The 19,561-nt window shown below is 46.4% G+C and overlaps 1 protein-coding gene across 3 annotated transcripts in view; it reads right to left on the reverse strand.

Moving 5' to 3' along the window:
• Positions 1-212: 212 nt before the first annotated feature.
• LOC118145596 (uncharacterized) overlaps positions 213-19,561 on the reverse strand; it is a 43,435-nt gene continuing 24,086 nt past the window's right edge. For 2 of the 3 annotated variants that reach the window (XR_013523262.1, XR_013523261.1), the window contains 4 exons: positions 3,678-3,818; positions 2,228-2,379; positions 1,670-1,778; positions 213-1,458 (listed from right to left, as the gene is read on the reverse strand). Coding sequence is in view for 1 of the 3 variants with exons in the window: in XM_035264160.3 (XP_035120051.1) it covers positions 1,442-1,458; positions 1,670-1,778; positions 3,678-3,818 (267 nt within the window). In the remaining 2 variants the exon portion in view is untranslated. The remainder of the gene's footprint in view (positions 1,459-1,669; positions 1,779-2,227; positions 2,380-3,677; positions 3,819-19,561) is intronic. The other variant, XM_035264160.3, reaches the window with a different exon arrangement.

Here is a 19,561-nt window from a genome sequence, read left to right on the forward strand (position 1 = left end):
GTGGGTAAAAGCAGAAACTGTGTTGGTAATTGTTGAAGTGGGTGATGGGCACAGGGGTTCATTACATCATTCAATTCACTTTTGCCTGTGTTTGAAATATTTTGAAATGAAAGAATTAATAGAAAACATAAATTTCCAGCAATAGAAATCTAAATCAATTATGATACAGCTGTACAAAGGAATGTCCCCAGACATTAAAAATGCTGCTGTTGTTTTTATGACAGCTTTATTGATATATAATTTGTATAGCATACAATTCACCCATTTAAAGTATACAATTCAATGGTTTTTAGTATATGCACGAAGTTTTGAACCAGCACAGTCAATTTTAGAACATTTTCACCTTCCCCTAACAAAACTCCATATCCTTTAGCAGTCACTCTTCATTTCTCCCCAGACCTCCCCACCCCGCCGCCTATAAATTTACTTTCTGTCTCTATAGATGTGTCTATTTTGGATATTTTATATGAGTGGAGTCATACAATATGTGATGGTCTGTGTCTGGCTTCTTTGATTTAGCATAATGTTTTTAAGGTTCATCTATGTTGTAGCATGTATCAGTACATCATTCCTTTTTGTGACTGAATAATATTCCATTGTATGGATATATCATTTTATTGATTCATTCATTTATTGATGAACATTTGGACTGTTCCATTTTTAAGCTATTATAAATAATGCTGCTATGAACATTCATGTACAAGTTTCGTGTGTGACATATGTTTTTATTTCTCTTCAATATATACCTAGCAGTGAAATTTCTGGGTCTTAAGGTAAGCCTATGCTTACCTATTTGAGGAACTTCCAGATTGTTTTCCAAAGGGGCTGCACCATTTTACATTCCCACCAGCATTGTATGAAGGTTCCAATTCGCCACACTTTGTTATTATCTGTCTTCTTCATACTAGCCTTCCCAGTGGGTGTGGCACATGTAATTTTTAATGACATGGGGAAAATATCCATGGTATAATGTTAGATTTTTAAAAGCAGGCTTTAGAACTATTCATACAGTGTAATCTCAACTCTGTAAAATGCATATGTCTATAGAAACCAGACTCAAAAGAAAAAAATAATCTACCAAAATGTTAATATGATTATCTGTGGCAATTTGTGATCATTTTTATTCTTTCCTAATTTTTGACAATTTGGACATGCATGGATGGGATAAAAACCCAATATTATAAAAAAAGGTAAAAAAAATAATATATGTTGTTAGAAAGATGATACAAATAAATTTAAATAAACATTAAACTATACTGAATGAAGCTGATTAAGAATCTGTGTGTAGGACCATGGTGTGTGTGGGCACTTGGAGGAGGGTCTCTGAGTATGGTTGGAGAAGCTGAAGGGTCAAGCCATTGATTCCAGGACATGAGGGTGTGCAGAAAAGGAGCAGTCACTCTCAGAGGGAGTCAGGGAAGCTCCATTGGAAGAGGAAACTCTACAGTTTGGCTGCATCTGAAGCAAGAGAAGAGATGGTTGGGAGCTGGGGGCATCCAGAGCCCAGATACATCAGACACAGCTCTAATCTCTGTGCACACAAGCCTCTGGGGTTGCAGCAAGGGCACCAATGTCCCTAAAGGCAGAGACAGGGGTCTGAGTGATCCTGGCTCTGCCCTAACTTGAGGTGACTGACCTAGCCCCATGCATTGAGGATGAGCCTCCTTACCTTCAAAATGGCCTTGATAACTTCTCTTGAGGACTGTTGTGAGGCTTGAGTGAGACAGGAGTGTGCAATGGTTCCAGCCAGGCCTCTCCCACAACAGGTGAGGGATTTGCTGCAAGGACAGAGGGAGAGACAAGGTGACTCTAATGGTGGGGTGATGTGAGGGGAGGTTTGGCAGGGAGCAACCCTGAGCTGGGCTTTGAAGGATGGAGGCTGGTAGAGGAGGAGCTATTCCAGGCAAAAGCAGCTGGGATAGGCCTGCTTGGGGGTGGGGTGCTGGAGACAGGGTTGCCTAGCCTGCTCATAATAAGAAGTCACCACAGTAAAGATACAAATAGTCTCCTGGGAGAGAGGCCAAGCCACCTTGTTATCTACTTTACCAGCTAAGCCCAGAAAGGGTGGAGCAGGCTCAAGGTCACCTGGAGAGATTCTGGCCTCAGCTTCCCAGCAGAGGGGTCTTCTGTAGAAAGTGACCCCAAGATAAGGGACTGTCATGAGAGTCACAGATTTGTACCCCAAACTTAAGGGGGTATCTGAGCTCTGTGTGTCCTTCCTACCCACCTCTCAGGTAAGTGGCTTTCCTGGTGTCATGGAGTTGGAATGGGGGAGGAAACAGTTTTATTTTCTTCTTTTGCTCCTCTGTTTTTTCCAAGTCCTCTACACTGGACAAGTACTATCCTTGTTATTGCAGAAAATGGCATGGGCTGCTGTTGCTGTTTTAAAAAAAAACATTTTCAGGATGATTTTGCAAAAAGTCAGTGTTACAAAATCTCTCAACTTATTGTCAAACGTTTCTGGAAAAAAATATCCAGGGAGGTATAGCAAATGTAGCAAGGTATTAACAATTGATGCTTAGGCAAAATGTAGGCCACTGTTCATGATACTATTCTTTCAACTTTTCCATAGATTTAAATTTTTTTAAGTTTTTTGGGAAAAAAGGAAGATATAAAACCATACACACAATGGGAACCAAAAGCTGGAAGGAGAGAACACTAAACAATGAAACAAAATCTTTGTGACCTTGAGTTAGGCAAAGGTTTTATAAATACAATACCAGAAACGTGATCTATAAAGGAAAGCTATTGGTAAATTGGACTTCATCAAGATTAAGAACATTTGCCCTTTGAAAGAAATTATTGGGAGAATGAAAAGACATGCTACTAACTAGGAGAGACTATTGCAGTACACATATCCAAGAAATGATTTGTATCTACAATATAGAAGGAACTCTCAAAACTCAATAGTAAGAAAACAAACCACCTAATTATTAAAAAAAAAAAAAAAGGAGGCAAAAGATTTTAACAAATATTTCACCAAGAAGGTGTATGGATAGTAAATAAGCATATGAAAAAAATGCTCAAACACATCATTACCTATTAGGACAATGAAAATTAAAAGCACAATGAGATACATCTATTAAAATGGCTAGTATTAAAAAGCCTGACCATACCAAGTGTTGGTGAGAATATGGAGCAACCAGAACTCTCACACACTGCTGGTGGGAATGCATAATGGGGGAACCACTTCTTAAAAAGTAAAACACAAACCTGCCATATAACCCAGCCACTCCACTTCTAGATATTTACTCAAGATAAATAAAAGCATATGTCCAAAGACTTATACAGAAATTTTCAAGGCAGCTTTATTTGCAATAGCCTTAAACTGGAAACAACCCAAATGTCCATCAACAAGTGAATGTGTAAACAAACTGTGGCATAGACATACAATGGAATACTACTCAGCAAAAAGCAATGAACTGGTGGATAACTTCTGGAATGGTGGCATGAGCAGCTCTGCAAACCTTCCAGACCTTCTCCCCAGAAGAACAAGTAAAACTGTTAAAAAAATTGTACATACATAATTATCTATTTATATCTACATTAATATCAAGATAGATGTCTGTTCCTGTGAATTTTCCTGTCTACAGCAGATGAAGGAACATTTATTCAAGAAAATCTACTTAATTTCAGTAAGAATAGTAAGAGTCTGGGACATTTGAGCTAGAACTCACTCCTTCCCTGGCCCCATGCACCTCCAGCTCAGCATGATGGAAACTCCACTTCAGGCAGGTGAAGCCAAGAATGCAGAGCTCTTTCTTCTTCCAGGTTCTAATCTTCTCAGCTCTGTGTTGCTGGAAAAATTTGTTAGCCACCTGCAAAAGAACAAATATGTGAAAATTAACTCAAAATGGATCAAAGACCTAAACGTAAAAGCTAAAACTATAAAACTCTTAGAAGAAAACATAGGGGTGAGCCTTCATGACCTTGGATTTGGCAATGTATTGTTATTATAATTATTATTTTCTTTGAGACAAAGTCTTGCTTTGTCACCCAGGCTGGAGTGCAGTGGTTCAACCTCAGTTCACTGCAAACTCCACCTCCTAGGTTCAAGCGATTCTCATGTCTCAGCCTCCCAAGTAGCTGGGATTACAGGCATGCGCCACCACACCCAGCTAATTTTTGTATTTTTATCAGAGACAGGGTTTCACCATGTTGGCCAGGCTGGTTTCAAACTCCTGACCTCAAGTTATCCACCCGCCTTAGCCTCCCAAAGTGCTGGGATTACATACAGGCATAAGCTACTGCACCTGGCATGGCAATGTATTCTCAGAATAACAAAAGCACAATCAACAACAAGAATGGGGGATTTGTAAATCATATATTGGATTAGGAATTTGTATCTAAAATATATAAAGCATGGTTAAAGTCTGGGGGCTCTGGCTCACATTTGTAATCCCAGCACTTAGGGAGGTCAAGGCAGGTGGATCACCTGAGGCTAGGAGTTCAAGACCAGCCTAAGCAATATAATGAAACCCCATCTCTACAAAAAAATTAATTACCTGGGCATGGTGGCATGTGCTTATAGTCCCAGCTACTCAGGAGGCCGAGGTGGAAGGATCACTTGAGCCCAGCAGGTCAAGGCTGCAGTGAATAGTGACCGTGCCACTGCACTCCAGCCTGACAAAGCAGAACCCTGTCTCAAAAAATTAAATAAATTAAAATAAAAAATAAATAAAACAAATGAGAAAAGCATTCACTCGCCATTAAAAGTATGGTGTTAGCTTTAGGTTTTTTGTGTTCTTTAGTTTTGGCTTTTATTTTTTACTTTTTTTCTTTGTTGAGACAGGGTCTCATCTGTCACCCCAGCTGGAGTACAGTGGTGTGATCTTGGCTCACTGTAGCCTTGATCTTCCAGGCTCAGGCGATCCTCCCGCATTAGCCTCCTGAATAGCTGGGACCACCATGCCCAGATAATTTTTGTATTTTTAGTAGAGACTGGGTTTTGCCACGTTGCCCAGGCTGGTCTTGAACACCTGGGCTCAAGCAATCTGCCTACCTCAGCCTCCCAAAGTGCTGGGATTACAGGCATAAGCCACTGCACCCGGCCCTAGTTCAAATTTTATTTATTTATTTATTTATTTATTTATTTATTTATTTATTTAATAGAGACAGGGTTTCACCATGTTGGCCAGGCTGGTCTCAAACTCCTGATGTCAGGTGATCTGCCTGTCTCAGCCTCCCAAAGTGCTGGGATTATAGGTGTGAGCCACCACGCCCGGCCTCTAGTTCAAATTTATTTAAATGACACAGCAATTAAGCAAATAAGGCAAAACATTAATTGTTGAGTCTAGAAGAGCATATGGGTTCTCATTTACTTGTTATACACTTTTTTCCTTTGTATTTGAACATCTTCTTTTTAAAAAAAATCACAGGGAGGCCAGGCGTGGTGTTCACACCTGTAATTCCAGCACTTTGGGAGGCCGAGGTGGATCATTTGAGGTCAGGAGTTTGAGACCAGCCTGGCCAACATGGTGAAACCCTATCTCTACTAAAAATACAAAAATTAGCTACTCAGGAGGTTGAGGCAGGAGAATCACTTGAGCCTGGGAAGTGGAGGTTGCAGTGAGCTGAGATTTCACCACTGCACTCCAGTCTGGGTGACAAAGTGAGACCTGTCTCAAAAAAGAAAGGAGAGAGAGAGAGAGAGAGAGAGAGAGAGAGAGAGAGAGAGAGAGAGAGAGAGAAAGAAGAAGAAGAAGAAGGAGGAGGAGGAGGAGGAGGAGGAGGAGGAGGAGGAAGGGAGGGAGGGAAAGAAGGAAGGAAGGAAGGAAGGAAAGAAAAGAAAGAAAGAAAGAAAGAAAGAAAGAAAGAAAGAAAGAAAGAAAGAAAGAAAGAAAGGAAGGAAGGAAGGAAGAGAGAAAGAAAGATGAGAAGCAAACATGAACAATCAATCATTTGCTGGGTACACAACAGAGCTTCTCTGGGTTCAGGAAAGGTAGAAGGAAGCCTGAAGCCCGGGGGGTGGGCAGCCCAGGTGGGGCCAAGATTTGGACCCCTTGAGCTTTCCCCTGGAAGGAATATGCCCACCGGGATTGGCAATGGGGAGGAGCCCCTTTTCCAGACATCCACCCATGCCAGCAAGGTGCAAATGAGTGGTTTTCTATTTATTTTCTCATTTAATCCTCACATCCCATGAGGCAGTACCATTATTATCCCCATCAGCTGAGGAACTTGAGTCTAGAGTTAAATAATTACTTAAAGATCCTTCTGCAATCTAAGAGCTGGGCCTGGGCTTCTTGGAGGCCAGGGAAGTCATATGTTTTTATCTCCTCGGATGAACCTGTGGGCAGCCTGACCTAGCCGCTTCCCCGGGGGAAGAGGGTAGGCTTTCAAGAATCAGGAACTCCACTAGGTAACAGACCCAAAGGGAATGGGGTTGGAGTTTGAGGCAGGAGCTCTGTACATGCTTAGACACTGAAGGTCAAGAAAGGAGGTAGGTGTGGGGCAGGGAAATTCTGACAAGGTGTGTTGGCCACAGGTACCCAGGGTTGTGACCTTTCAGACCTCATATCCTGGCACTTCCTCTGCTGTCCCCCTCCTCTCCACACCTGTCACCTTCAAGCTTATACACACAATCTCCCTCTTCCACGCCTTTGCACAGGCTGTTTCCTGAGCCTGGAATGTCCACTGCTCACAAGATGAATTACTATCACTCTTCAAGACTCAGCTCCAAGTCCCTGAGTCTGAGCTCCCTCACCCACCCTACATTTTTCTATTAGATCATAACTGATTCCTTGAGGGTCCCCAGATCTGCACAGGACCTGGCCCAGGAGACAATGAGAGTTATATTGATGGCAATGCCTCTCTTTCTTGGCCCTGTGGTACTCAGGGACTCCCCTCTGCCCCAGACTTTCTGCTGTCACAGCCTCCTCATCCTAAATGATCACTTTTTGAGGTCTTCTCCCCTCACATCTGGGGTCACAGTCACTTCTATATCCCCAGCCAATGGCATGGGGCGGCTCAGAGGTCCCACAGCGAGTGAAGGTTTGTGGTGGCATCTCTAGTGGGACTCATGTCACATAAACTGGGCACCAGATGGCGCTGTCAGCCCAAGTTAGGGTTGGGAACCCCAGGCCCCGAGCCTCTGGCTCTGGTATAGCCTGGCGCACAGAGACAGGGTGCAGTTGTCAAAACCCCAAATTCCAGAGCTGCTTCTCCTCACCCCATCCAATGCACTCATTCCTGATTTAAAAGTTCAGGATGTCGCGGATGAATTGACAGTGGAGAGCCTTTACTCCCCAAATGAAGAGAGGAATAGCGACCTTCAACGAGGCTGCACAGCTGAACCAAGAGAACCCAGATCTGAAGGGTCTAGGTAGGCAAGCGGCCAGCTAAGCATCAGTCATTTCCTCCAGACTCTGCCACAGAGGACTGTGTAATGGGACAGCCCCTTCCCTTCTCCATGTCTAAATCCTACTGCCTCATGTTGGTAGCAAGAGCTGAGAAAATGGCCCAAGTGCCGTGTTCTGATCCTGATTCTGGTTCTCGTGTGCCTGTGCCTACTCCCCTGAGCCTAAGGGACCCTGACTGTTAAATGAGGGCTGGACCCAAGAGCTCTGAGCTGCCAGGACTCCAAGATCCTCACTGGGTAGGAGAGGCCTGTGTGTGGGGCCAGTCAGTATCTTGGCCAAGGACAGGCTGCTCTGGGAGCTGCCAGACGGGAAATGTTTTCCGGGAGCCGGAAGGGCTGGCAGAGCCCAGGGCCAGGCTGAGCAACCACAATGGACCCTTGTGTGGAGGTTTAGCTTGGATGCACCCGCAGGTCCAGGCCCTGGGCTGGGGTGGACCCTGCTTTCTGATCTGCTTCCAGACCCAGCTCCTGATAGAGCCCAGCCTAGGTCTAGAGACAGGAGCAGAAGATGGACTCATGCTCCAGCTCCAGAGTGATGCTCACAGGCTTGGTGCCAGTATCCGAATCTCCAGCATCAGGCTTTCTGGAATACTCTTGCTTAAATAACCTTACATAAAATTCAACACCCAGCTTTCCAACCAGGAGGGAGCATCAAGGGGGCAGGGAACAGATCTTCTCCTCCTCAGGCCAACTCATCGAGCTCAGGACAGACAGTTGGACCAGGCTGGTTTGGTGAAGATCCCTGGCTAGGCAGTCCATCTGGGACACCTGGGCTCTAGTCCTGGCAGAGCCTTAGTTTCCTCCTCTGTTCATGGGAGTCAAGGAAGATTATAATACTCGTTTAAGGGGACACAGACACTGTGGAGGTGCGGGGGTGGGCTTCAAAAAGATCTACACAACCCCCCACCCTGCCCTGCCTCAGGAAGGACTCCACCCAAACCAATCCAGGTAGACCCGACTCATCCTCCCCACTTCCTGCTCCTCCTGGATTCCTGCCTGAGGCTCTGAGCTGCCTCTGAAGCAGCCCTCAGGAAGCCCTTTCAGACACCCTGTGGGCTGTAGCAGTTTCCCCTTCTCTGGCTCCATCGCTTCTCAGGGAATGGGGTCCTGCCGGCCTAATGCTTACAGTCATCTCAGAAGCTGCTGCTGGGGTTCATGATATCACCCAGCTCCGCAGGGAATGCTACATCAGCCACCTCTGTGAGGTCCAGCAAACTGTCCTAAGCATGGAAGGAGATGACGCACATAAAGGGTCTGCATGGAAACTCTACCGCACCGTGTAAAGCACTGGACTAGGATGAAGTGCTAATATTTACAAGATGGAAATCAAAACAGAAATGCAAGACTTTGTACTTGGATGGAATAAAAAAAAAGGTTGAGGTCTGAGATGAAAGGAATGTAGTGGGATTGGCCAGCATAAAGGTAGATTTGATGTCTGGCTGTGTTAGCAGAGGCAGAAGTTCTCTAGACCCATCCAAACCTGGTCTCACAGCCTCCTGCCTGTCTTTAGAAGCAGCCCCTTCAGCGCCGAGACTGCCTTTTGCACACAGAGCTAAGACCAGCCTCTGGCGACAACCCTATAATCTCCCTTGAGGCCCAAAGGCAGCTGCCCCATGGCTTTGAGATTGCCCTATTAAGCTGGGAGGACAGTGGCTCTACCTCTTCTCTGCTCTGGGTCTGATACCACCTGGGCGGGGCTGACAGCCCTGAAGCCATTTCTAAGAAATGAGAACAAAGGTCCAAAGCAGAGCCAGTTGGGAGGTTGTGAATTCCTCCACGGGTGGGGGAGACCAGCAGCCTGGGAGGCCTCTCGTGTTAGGGCTGTGAGAGTCTAGAATTCTCTAAATTGATCTAAGAATCTGAGGTTCTGAGGCCTGAAACCATTTGTTGGTGAGAAACTCAGCAAACCAGGAGCCATGCTTTTTGTACATCAGCTGTTTGTTTTGTGTGGCTTTATTGCTGGGTGTGGATCAATAGACATTTTTAAAGAAAGAACATTTCAGTGGGAGGCAGGGCTCTGCTGTTCAAGGTCACTTCTGTTTATCGTTGTCACTGGGACAACTGGGCGATTGGGAGCCCGGGCAGTGCCTGGAGTTTACTCCTGGTTTCCTCCTCCCTGCCACGTGCTTGCATTGTCAGCCCTGGGTGCTAAACCCAACCCACCCTGGGTAAGGGCAAGAGATTAGGCTTTAAAAGTGGGAAGACCTGGGCCGGAGTTCCTGCATTGCCATCTACCATCTGTGCAGCCTTCAGCAAACTGCTTCGCCCCTCTGAGCCTTGTTCTCTGACTTGTTAAACATGAGCAAAAACATCTGTCTCCAAGGCTGTTGTGGGATTACAAGGAAGGTGTGTCACATCAGGGCCCTGGTGCAGAACAGGTGCTCAGTAAGTGTGAGCTCCTTCTCCTTCTCTCTCTCTTTCTTTCTTTCCCTCCCTCCTTCCCTTTCTCCTTCCTTCCTTCATTCCTTACTTCCTTCTTTTTTTGAGACAGTCTCGCACTGTTGCCCAGGCTGGAGTGCAGTGGCATGATCTCGGCTCACTGCAAACTCCGCCTCCCGGTTTCAAGCAATTCTCCTGCCTCAGCCTCTAGAGTAGCTGAGATTACAGGCACCCACCATCATGCCTAACTAATTTTTGTATTTTTGTAGAGACGGAATTTCACCATGTTGGCCAGGCTGGTCTTGAATGCCTGACCTCAGGTGATCTGCCTGCCTCCAGCTCCCAAAGTGCTGGGATTACAGGCGTGAGCCATGATGCCTGGCCTTCTTCTTGCTCTTTCCTCTCTTCAGGAGACATTGATGCCATGATTAGTCCTGGACTGGGCAGTCAGGATACCTGGGGCTGCTGGGAAGATTTTGCTCCCTGGCTTTGTGACCTAAGTCCCTGCCCCTCTCTGATGCTCATTTCATTATCTGAGAAATAAGGCAGGGGTACCAGATAGTCTCTCTAGGTGCCCTTCCCTTTCATAAGCCCCACATAAGGTACTGTCACTGGATTTTACTTACCTGAACATGATTGGGAAATGGTCTGGCTTAGGAGGCAGGACTCCTGCCCTTGACACACCGGGTGACCTGAAACATGCCCCTTCTCCTCTAGACCTTGGTTTTCCCATCAGTGTAATGGATAGGATGCTGTGGGCTCTGTAGCCCCTTTGGTTCTGATGGTCCAGGATCCAGTGCTTCTCATGGGGTCAGGTAGGCCTAGGCAGGCCCCTGTTTCTGGGCTCCCCATTCATCCATGCACCTATAGCACAGTTGCAGGTTCTACATTCTCCAGGGCAGAATCCACTCTGTCTCCAACCTCATGGTCTTTCCCTCCACATCTTGTCTGACACTTGATTCCATTCCCCTCCCAGTTCTCAGTGTCCCACATGCCTCCAAGTCTCTCTAAACCTTTCTTTCCTGAAATTATGGGGTTTCCTCCAACAGGGAATCACCTTGACCCTTTCTTACTCATTTCACAAGAATAGAAAGAGTGCTCACCTGAAGCAAAGTCCCCAAATAATGGCCCACATCTACACATGCACTGCCTGGCTTCCCTTTCCTTGAAGCTCTGTGGAAATGCATGGAGCAGGTTGAGCTGGAGGCCCAGAGGACTTCCGTGCAGTGTACATCTATGGAGAGGTCTCCAGGGCACTTAAGAGAGTACTGTGCTTGGGCGTCCGGAGCTCAAGCCCAGGAGGTAAGGCCCTCCTGGGTTGGTCTGGTCCTGGATAGCAGGCAGATGGCAGGGTCACAGCTTCACACCGATTGTGTGCGCTGTAAAGGTCACCTGGGGCAGTGCATGGCATCATACCTGCTGGCAGCAAGGCCTTTGAGTAGCATCACCATGGAGCTGTGCCCAGATACTATCCTCTAGCAGGAGGAGGGCTTCCAGTGTGAAAAGGCCCAGTCCGCCCTGCCAGACCTGTCAAGGACTTGCCCCATCCTGGATTTGATTCTCCTAGAGGGGCAGCAGGGGGTAGAACTCAGAGTTCTCCTCCCCACTGGGACTGCTGTTGGCTGCCCTGCCCACCAGGAATTAGTGGGAGGAGGCTAGGGGTCTCCTCTGGGCACCACTAGTTTGGACCCTGTTTATCATGGACTAGCTGACCACATCATGCATGGTGATCAGCATACTCTCCAGCCTGACCTGAATGCTCCTAGGGAAAGGGATTGGGTCATCCTGAGCCCCAGGGCCCATTTTAGAGCTTGGCACAAAATCGATGCATAAAAGTGTCTCCCATCTATGCCCTGTTTTGAGTCTTCCCAGTACTGACCCATAAAGGCCCTAGCAAGGGAAACAAAGAGGCTTTAGAGTGGGTAGACCTTAGTTCTGCAGGATGGAATGCTATTAGCCTAGGGGCAGACCCTGAGGGGAAGTAGGGTCTGTGGAGTGGCCATCCCCACGGCATCCCACCAATCTCTGACTCCTGTGTTTGTTTTATGGTCCCAACCCATGTCTGCACAGATCCTGGTCCCCAGCCCACCTAGACAGGCTTCCTGTGAACTGCTGGGTTTCTAAGTGTTCCATTTCAGGCCTCTCACTATTTCCTCCTCCTGGGGGTGTTTTCTTCATCTCTTTCTCCCTGGAAACCCTCCTAACTCCAAAGTCCACCAACTGTGGGACACAAAAGTGACCTCTGAGGAAAGTTCCCCAACACTCCTAGTTTTTCTACTTACCAACTCACCTACCCCCAGAGTTATTGGTGCCGTTCATCTTATCTGTCTCAGGCAGTTGCTCTGAGAGAAAGCAAACACCAGCCTTGGCAGCCTCAGTTTCTCTACCTGTAAAATGGAGATAGTGATTCCTACTCTTCCAGGTGGATGCAAGGATTAAGTAAAATGAGTCAGCTCAGAACCCGGCACCAAGTCATCTCAGTTGTCCACAAACATGGCAGGTAGTAAAGGCACCGCCAACCTGCACCAGATGCAGGAGCCTCAGAGCTAGTGTTCTCAGCCCTGTAGGAAAGCTCCACTAAGCAGCTGAACAACTCACCTCACCGCCCAGGCACAAGGAGGAGTAGCCTGGAATATGGGTGGCCCAGAGGAGGAGGCAGGCACATTATAAGGTGTCCAGTTAGGGGCGATTGAAGACCACTGACCGCCACTGGGCACTTTGTATGTGCTGTACCCTCTGCTAAGTGATTCACGGGCTATGCATACACTCGCCCCCAGGTCTCAGGATCCTAAAGGAGTTACAGTCGAGACTGGCTCTTTCCACTGCCCCTGTGCTGTACAGTGATGCCAGGGGACCTACAGGCAGATGAGTGTTCATTTATAGATACATAATCCCAGCTGTGGTGCTCTTTCATGCAGTAAAAGTGAATCTAAACTGTAGGGTGATACAGAGAAAGTGACTTAAAAATAGACTTTATTTTGAAATTATGTTATTTATGTATTTATTGAGACTGAGTCTCTCTCTATTGCCTGAGCTGAAGAGCAGTGGCACAATCTCAGCTCACTGTGATTTCCATCTCCCAGGTTCAAACGATTCTCTTGCCTCAGCCTCCCAGGTGGCACCCGCACCACGCCTGGCTAATTTTTGTATTTTTCATAGAAACAAGCTTTCACCATGTTGGCCAGGCTGGTCACATTGTACATGGCAGTCAGCATACTCCCCAGCCCATGTGCTCCCAGGGAAAGGGGACTGGGCCATCTTACGACATTATATCCTTACCCAGTTAGCCTCTTAAATTACTCTGCTATGTTTGTCACAACCAAGAAACAATAGTACATTAGTATTAATTAAACTCCACACTTTAATTGGATTTCACCCATTTTTCTAGTAATGTCCTCTTTCTGTTCCAAGATCCAGTCCAGGGTACCACATTGCATTTAGTCATCATTTTTTTCCCCACCCTGGTCTGTGACAGGAGAAACTGACTTTTTAACTGATGGCTTCCTATGGGAAATAGAAGAGAAGGCTTTTTTTGTGGCTTCCTTCACTTTCACTTTCACAATTTCACGTCACAAAATTCCCATCAGACAGGAGCCTTCTCTGGAAGCAGCCCAGCCCTGTTCTCCTTCCATATTCATGCCCCACCCAGCTCTCAGGCCCTAGACACCCTTTAGGGACTCTCTGCTATCTTCTCTCTCCCTTGCTCCCTTTTCTTACTGGGGTATTTTAATTCTGTGCTGCTACTCTGTATGCACCATTTAACACAGTCTTTAAGTATATCAATGGTTATTATTCTAAGGACTATAAAACACCTGAAATTTTAGTTTTAGTCCCACTCTCTCACTGAGGCAGAAACTTTATGCTCTCATGTGAGTGAACGGGGTAAATCCCTAATTCAGTATTTCCCCACATTCATCCCCTTTCTCTCTTTCCTGTTGTTATCACATTTCTTTTGTAGTTCCAGGGAAGCCAACTCCAGGGGTGGAAACACGACCTAGGCTTGACCAATCAGTGCATTCATCCTTCAGCCACAGTGATTGGGTAAGGTGTGGTCTTGTGACCCAAAATGGTCCAATCAAAGTAAGTCTCAGGACTTTCGCAGGCCCTCTGGTTCAGATGCTCTCTTCTCAGGTTCTTGGAGGCTCTCCAGTATAGATGGGAGGGCAGTGGCCATTGGGTTACTGCAACTGGTTGTTGAGGAATTTTTACTTGTTGATGCAGACACATGGAACAATTCTGCCGTTTTTTCTTCTTCTTTTTTAGACAGGGTCTCACTCTCTTGCCCAGACTGGAGTACAGTGGCACCATCATAGCTCGTTGCAGCCTCAACCTCCTGGGCTCAAGTGATCCTCTCATCTCAGCCTCCCAAGTAGCTGGACTACAGGTGCATGCCACCACACGTGGCTATTTTTTAATTTTTGTAGAGATGGGGTCTCACTATGTTGCTAAGGCTAGTCTCCTGGGCTCAAGCAATCCTCTTGCCTTGGCCTCCCAAAGTGTTGGGATTACAGATCTGAGCCACCATACCTGCCTGCTTTTTTGCTTTTTTTTTTTCTTTACACGTTCCTCTTTAAAAAAAAAACAAACAAAAAAAAAACTCATAGAAGTTTTTCTTTTAAATAACTTCCTGGTCTCCTTCAATTATTAAAACTTAGACCAGTCTCGTTTAAAATTTCAATCTCCTATCCAATTCATGGCAATCCTCCTACCCCAGCCAGGCTAGAATTGTGACTTGAAGGGCTTGCTGTGGAATGGGGAATGGTATGCCAGTTAACATACTCTGCTCTCTTTTCTGGCCACTAGCACCTGAGGGTGGAGAAACAGCTTGGGAGATCTCCTGCTGGCCTGACTTCACTCTGCAGGGGAAAGGGCTCCCTGGCCTTACTCTGGTTCTGTCTGCCCTTGGTAGTGTCTGTGATGTAGTGGTCTCCAGAGGTGATATGTGTGGTTCTTGGGGTATTCAATCTTACCGTGGCCCCCTCATTGCCCAAGATTCCCACAAATACAGGCAGTCTGGCCTTCCTTTATCCCGGCCATCTGTCTGTCCCCTAGCCCCTCTTCCAGGTCCACGGTCCCACTGCTTGGTCCAGTGGCTGCCAGCTGGCTCTGCCACTCCTCTAACCCCCATGCTCTTTCCTATGGAGCCATGGGAAGTATGAAGAACTGAGAGAAGTGTCTCTGTTTTATTCTCAAGCCCACCATACCCTGGTCCTGACAAGCTCCGCTGACCCAGGCCTCTTCATGGGCCTCCTACCTTCAGAACACTCTGGTCCGTTATCCATGTTCATAAACAACCCCAGCCTCACAGGAACACAGGCCAGGTCCTCCCTGCCCACAGCCCTGCTTCCTCGCCACGCTTTATTTCCACAGCAGCACAAAAATGAGCCTGCAGGGTTTGAGCTCAGTGCGCATGCACCAGGGAAGCTCCTCCCCTTCTTGCAGTCACCCCGCAGCCTCCTGAAGCATCCTCTTGGTTGCCTCCTCAACCCCACACTTAGCTTTGATGGGGAAGAGAAACATGGGAGATTTGGAACTACTGATGGTTGAAATGTAGAAGCATCAGCATCCAAAGGGGCCAGGAGAGCTGGTGGGATTTTCCATTTGGACCCTCTCTCTCGCTTCCTCTGCCTTCAGAGACAAGTCCCATCCCCACATCTTTGATCCTCCCAGCAGTAGGTTGGCCCCTGCCTGTCTCAGCTCTGAAATCCCCCGTAAAGGGAAAACAACAGTGCATTTATGGAGCTTCTTCAGAGGGCATCTGCCACCAGGTGGCCTTCCTGGTCACAATGAAAACATGTGCCAGAAAGTTTCAAACTCCTGAGTCCTTGGCGTCCCTTAGTTTGTCCTTCAATCCGACCACATGTTCAGGGTCCTGCAAGGTGCCAGCAGGTGCCAATCCTCTTGGTGACCAGACTCTCCAAGTGGAAGGGAATATGCCCAGGGCTTTAGCCCCCCGCTTCAGGGTGGCTCCAAGAACTTTCTGTTAGTGCTGACCTCCTGCCTGCCCCACCCCTGTCCTGCAGGGTCTCAGATTCAGGAGGCTGTGTGGTGTCCGAATCCCCTCCAACTCCCCAGTCAGCACTGGTTCCTCCAGCCAGAACTCCATGGTTCGCTCATATTCTCTGAGGACTGCCCAGCTCAGCCCCACCTTCCTCCTTTCAAATCACCTTACCTAATGGGGAGAATGTCAGGGGTAGTATCATTCAGGGTACCAACAAAAACAGATGAAAATGAAAGGAGGTTTAATTTATGAAGGGACAATTTACAAAGTGTCGGGGAACAGCAGAGCTGTCACCACATTTAGGCCTGAATGGCCAAGTAGTTACCGCAATCTGGAATGAGAGTCACAGAGAGTCAGCCACTTTGAGAAGAGGCAGTTCAGTCTAGTTGAGGGACAGCACTAGTTCAAGGCAGTGTCATAAGAAAAAGTAGGAGTAAGGCCAGGTGTGGGGACTCACACCTGTAATCCCAGCACTTTGAGGGCCAAGGAGGGTGCGGATCACCTGAGGTCAGGAGTTCAAGACCAGCCTGGCCAACATGGTGAAACTCCATCTCTACTAAAAATACAAAATTAGCTGGCGCCTGCAATCCCAGCTACTCGGGAGGCTGAGGCAGGAGAATTGCTTGAACGGGGAGGCAGAGGTTGCAGTGAGATGTGACCACACTATTGCACTCCAGCCTGGGCAACAAGAGCAAATCTCCATCTCAAAAAAAAAAGCGGTAATAAATACTTTGATCTCCTTCTCCTCCCTTCCTCTCATCTCTAGCTGGGCCTCTCCATTGGCCAAACCCAGCCTGAAGCCAGAAGCACAGACTGTTGTTAATTAAGGCTCTAGTGGTCATCTTCCTATAGCGAGCAGAGTGGGAAAGGGTAGGGAATGGAAGATATCCAGCATAGGAAATCCAGTTTCCAGGGAATTCTGCTGTTTTTCAGTGAGGTTTTCCTATAAATTACATCCACAGATACCTTTTCTAGCAGGACCAGATTCTCCATGCTGTGGTCAAGCACATCTTATGGCTCACAGCACACATCTCTTCAATCTTAGTGCATACTGGGAGAGCTTTTCTCCTTCCTGTTGTCATATGAATCTTGGCCTCCCTTCTCACTGCATATTCCTTAAGTGGCACTGGTCATTCTTGTATAGAAATTGAGGCATTGATTTGTGGCTCCGAATCCATGCTTGATTCTTACTACCAGAGCCTAAAATCTCTAATTTTTCCCACTTCTCTCCTATCACCATCCTGTAATATTATAGCAGGAAGCTCTGACCACAATTCAGCATTCTCTTTTTATCCCTGTGGCTGCATTCCTGCAAATATCTCTCTGTTCTGGTAGCATGTGGCCTTGACCAAGGGTTTCAGTGCTTGTCTGGTAGCTAGCCCTGTGACAGCAGGTCCAGCTGCAGGAAATCCTGTCTCCAGCCAAAAGGAGAGGGAGTGGGACCCACATCAGCCCAGGGTATCTGCCTCAGTCCACCTCACCCCTTCCTGGAGACACTGGCTTCTTAATAAATCATTTGTCCTTCAAGCCTGGATTAAATATCAGCTTCCAGCCTGGGTCACATAAAGAGTTTTTTGACATCAGTCTCCTGAGCTCACTGCACAGGGTATGTGTCCTCAATTTCCACTGACTGCTGTTTTGCCATTCTCATTTCCTCGATCAGCACCTTGATTTCCTTTGAGAGACTTTCCCATCTCTACCCTCAGTTCAAGGAGTTCCTATGTGGTGGATCCCACATTCCCAACTCCAGAGTTGGGGAAATAATCCAGTTAGCTACATGAGACTGGTACTTTTTCCAAAACTATTGGGAAGGTCAACTTTTTCTAGCAGGGCTGATGATGTCAAGATGGAACTCTAGGAAATCGTTTTTCTATTATATGGGGAGAGTAACTTCAGAGGGAAGCCAGCACAGAGGAAGAAAGAGTGGTGAGATGGGGACAGATTCCTGGTGACTTGACTTGTGTGCCTGGATCTAGCCATTCCTGAAGCTAGCCATACTCTTGGGTTTCATATTTATGTGAGCCAATAATTCCAAACTCCCCTTTTGTGTTTGGGCTTTATTTGATTTCTTTAACATACTAGAGATGAATTTCCATGATTTGCAGCCCAAAGAAAGAATCCTGATTAATACCCTTTCGAAAAATTCATTCTTAGGTCAGCATGCTGACCTCATAGCTATAACTTCCCTCTGGCTTTTGGGAAACATTCCAACACCGTCTCTGTTTCAGCTGGATCAGCCTGCCCTGGCATTTTGGCAGTGATGGAGAAGGAAGCTTACATTTGGTTCTTTATATAGGGTAATGATTAATACCCAGTTTCAGCTGAGAATTGAACGGCCCATCAGAAAACTTGGGCAGGAGCTGGGCGCAGTGGTTCATGCCTATAATCTCAGCACTTTGGGAGGCTGAGGCAGGTGGATCACTTGAGGTCAGGAGTTTGGGACCAGCCTGGCCAACATGGTGAAACCCTGTCTCTACTAAAAATACAAAAATTGCTGGGCATGCCTGTAACCCCAGCTACTTGGGAGGCTGAAGCATCAGAATGGCTTGAACCAGGAAGGCAGAGGTTGCAGTGAGCCGAGATTGCGCCACTGCCCGGATGACAGAATGAGACTCTGTCTCAAAACAGCAATAACAACAACAACAATGAAAAACAAACTTGGGCAGGATCCTAAAATGCAGTCTAGGTGTGTCTGCCCTTCTACCACTGACTCCATTTATACCCCCACCAAAGAGCAAGACTCAGCACTTCTCTTAAATTGCCCCAAAGTAAATCTTTACCTCAAGGCCTTAGTGAGGAATGGTTATTGTATTGTAGATTCCTGTCTCGAGATGGAGTAGTGTTTTACATCAAACAGCCCACAGCAACTCTCTCTCCTCTCAAGCAACCCCAGGCACCTCTCCTCTCTAGCGACCCCCACCTTCACCTTTCGTGCCTTCTCCCCACCTTACCTTTTTTATAGCACAATTAGCTCTGGGGTTCTCTTCCTTACCCATGATATATAAGACTGTGATCTAGCATACGAAAGGCCATCACCCTGACCCTGAACAAGACTTTCTCAGCAAACCAAAAACCTGCAACCTACCTAGGTATGTTTTCCTTAGAAAGCATGGAGGAAGTTGTAGATTTTCTTTTCATTATGGTCATATCATTATGTAATTTCAGATCTGAGTTTTTGTTATATATGAGCACACTGAGTTGATTTTTAAATCAATGTACATGACTTGGATGTCGAACTATAATATAAAATAAATTTTTTTCAATTATGTACTCAGAAGGAAAAATATTAACTTCAAGTCATATTTTTTTTCCGGCTTTACTGAGGTACAATTGAGAAATAAAATGTATATATAATCAAGGTGTACAATGTGATTGTTTTTACATCACATTGTATACTTGAAATGCTTACCACAATCAAGCTAATTAATATATCCATCACTTTACAGAATTACCTACGTTTTCTGAAACATATTTTTTTCCTGTCATGTGTTATAATTATTTAGAACCAAATATATATAAATCACCTCTTAACTGGGAATCAGTTTATGCAAATTACCCAGTCTTCTTAATACATTATTTTTCTGCTTAAATTGGTCATTTTGTGCTGTCACTTGCTTCCACAACCCTACAGATGCAGTGGATCCCTCCCGTCCCTTGCCCCAGCTCAGCTTCTGCTTTCTTATATTCTGCACTGACTCAGGCACCTATCCACTCCCTCTTTTCTTAGTCTCCCTGCCTCATCTCCTGCTTCCAATGGCATAGCTTCCTCCTCAGATTTTAGGTTCAAATTCCTCAGAGGAATGAATGGCTGGTCCACTTGATCT

Source organism: Callithrix jacchus, chromosome 10 (assembly GCF_049354715.1).
Source record: "Callithrix jacchus isolate 240 chromosome 10, calJac240_pri, whole genome shotgun sequence".
Lineage (NCBI taxonomy): Eukaryota > Metazoa > Chordata > Mammalia > Primates > Cebidae > Callithrix > Callithrix jacchus.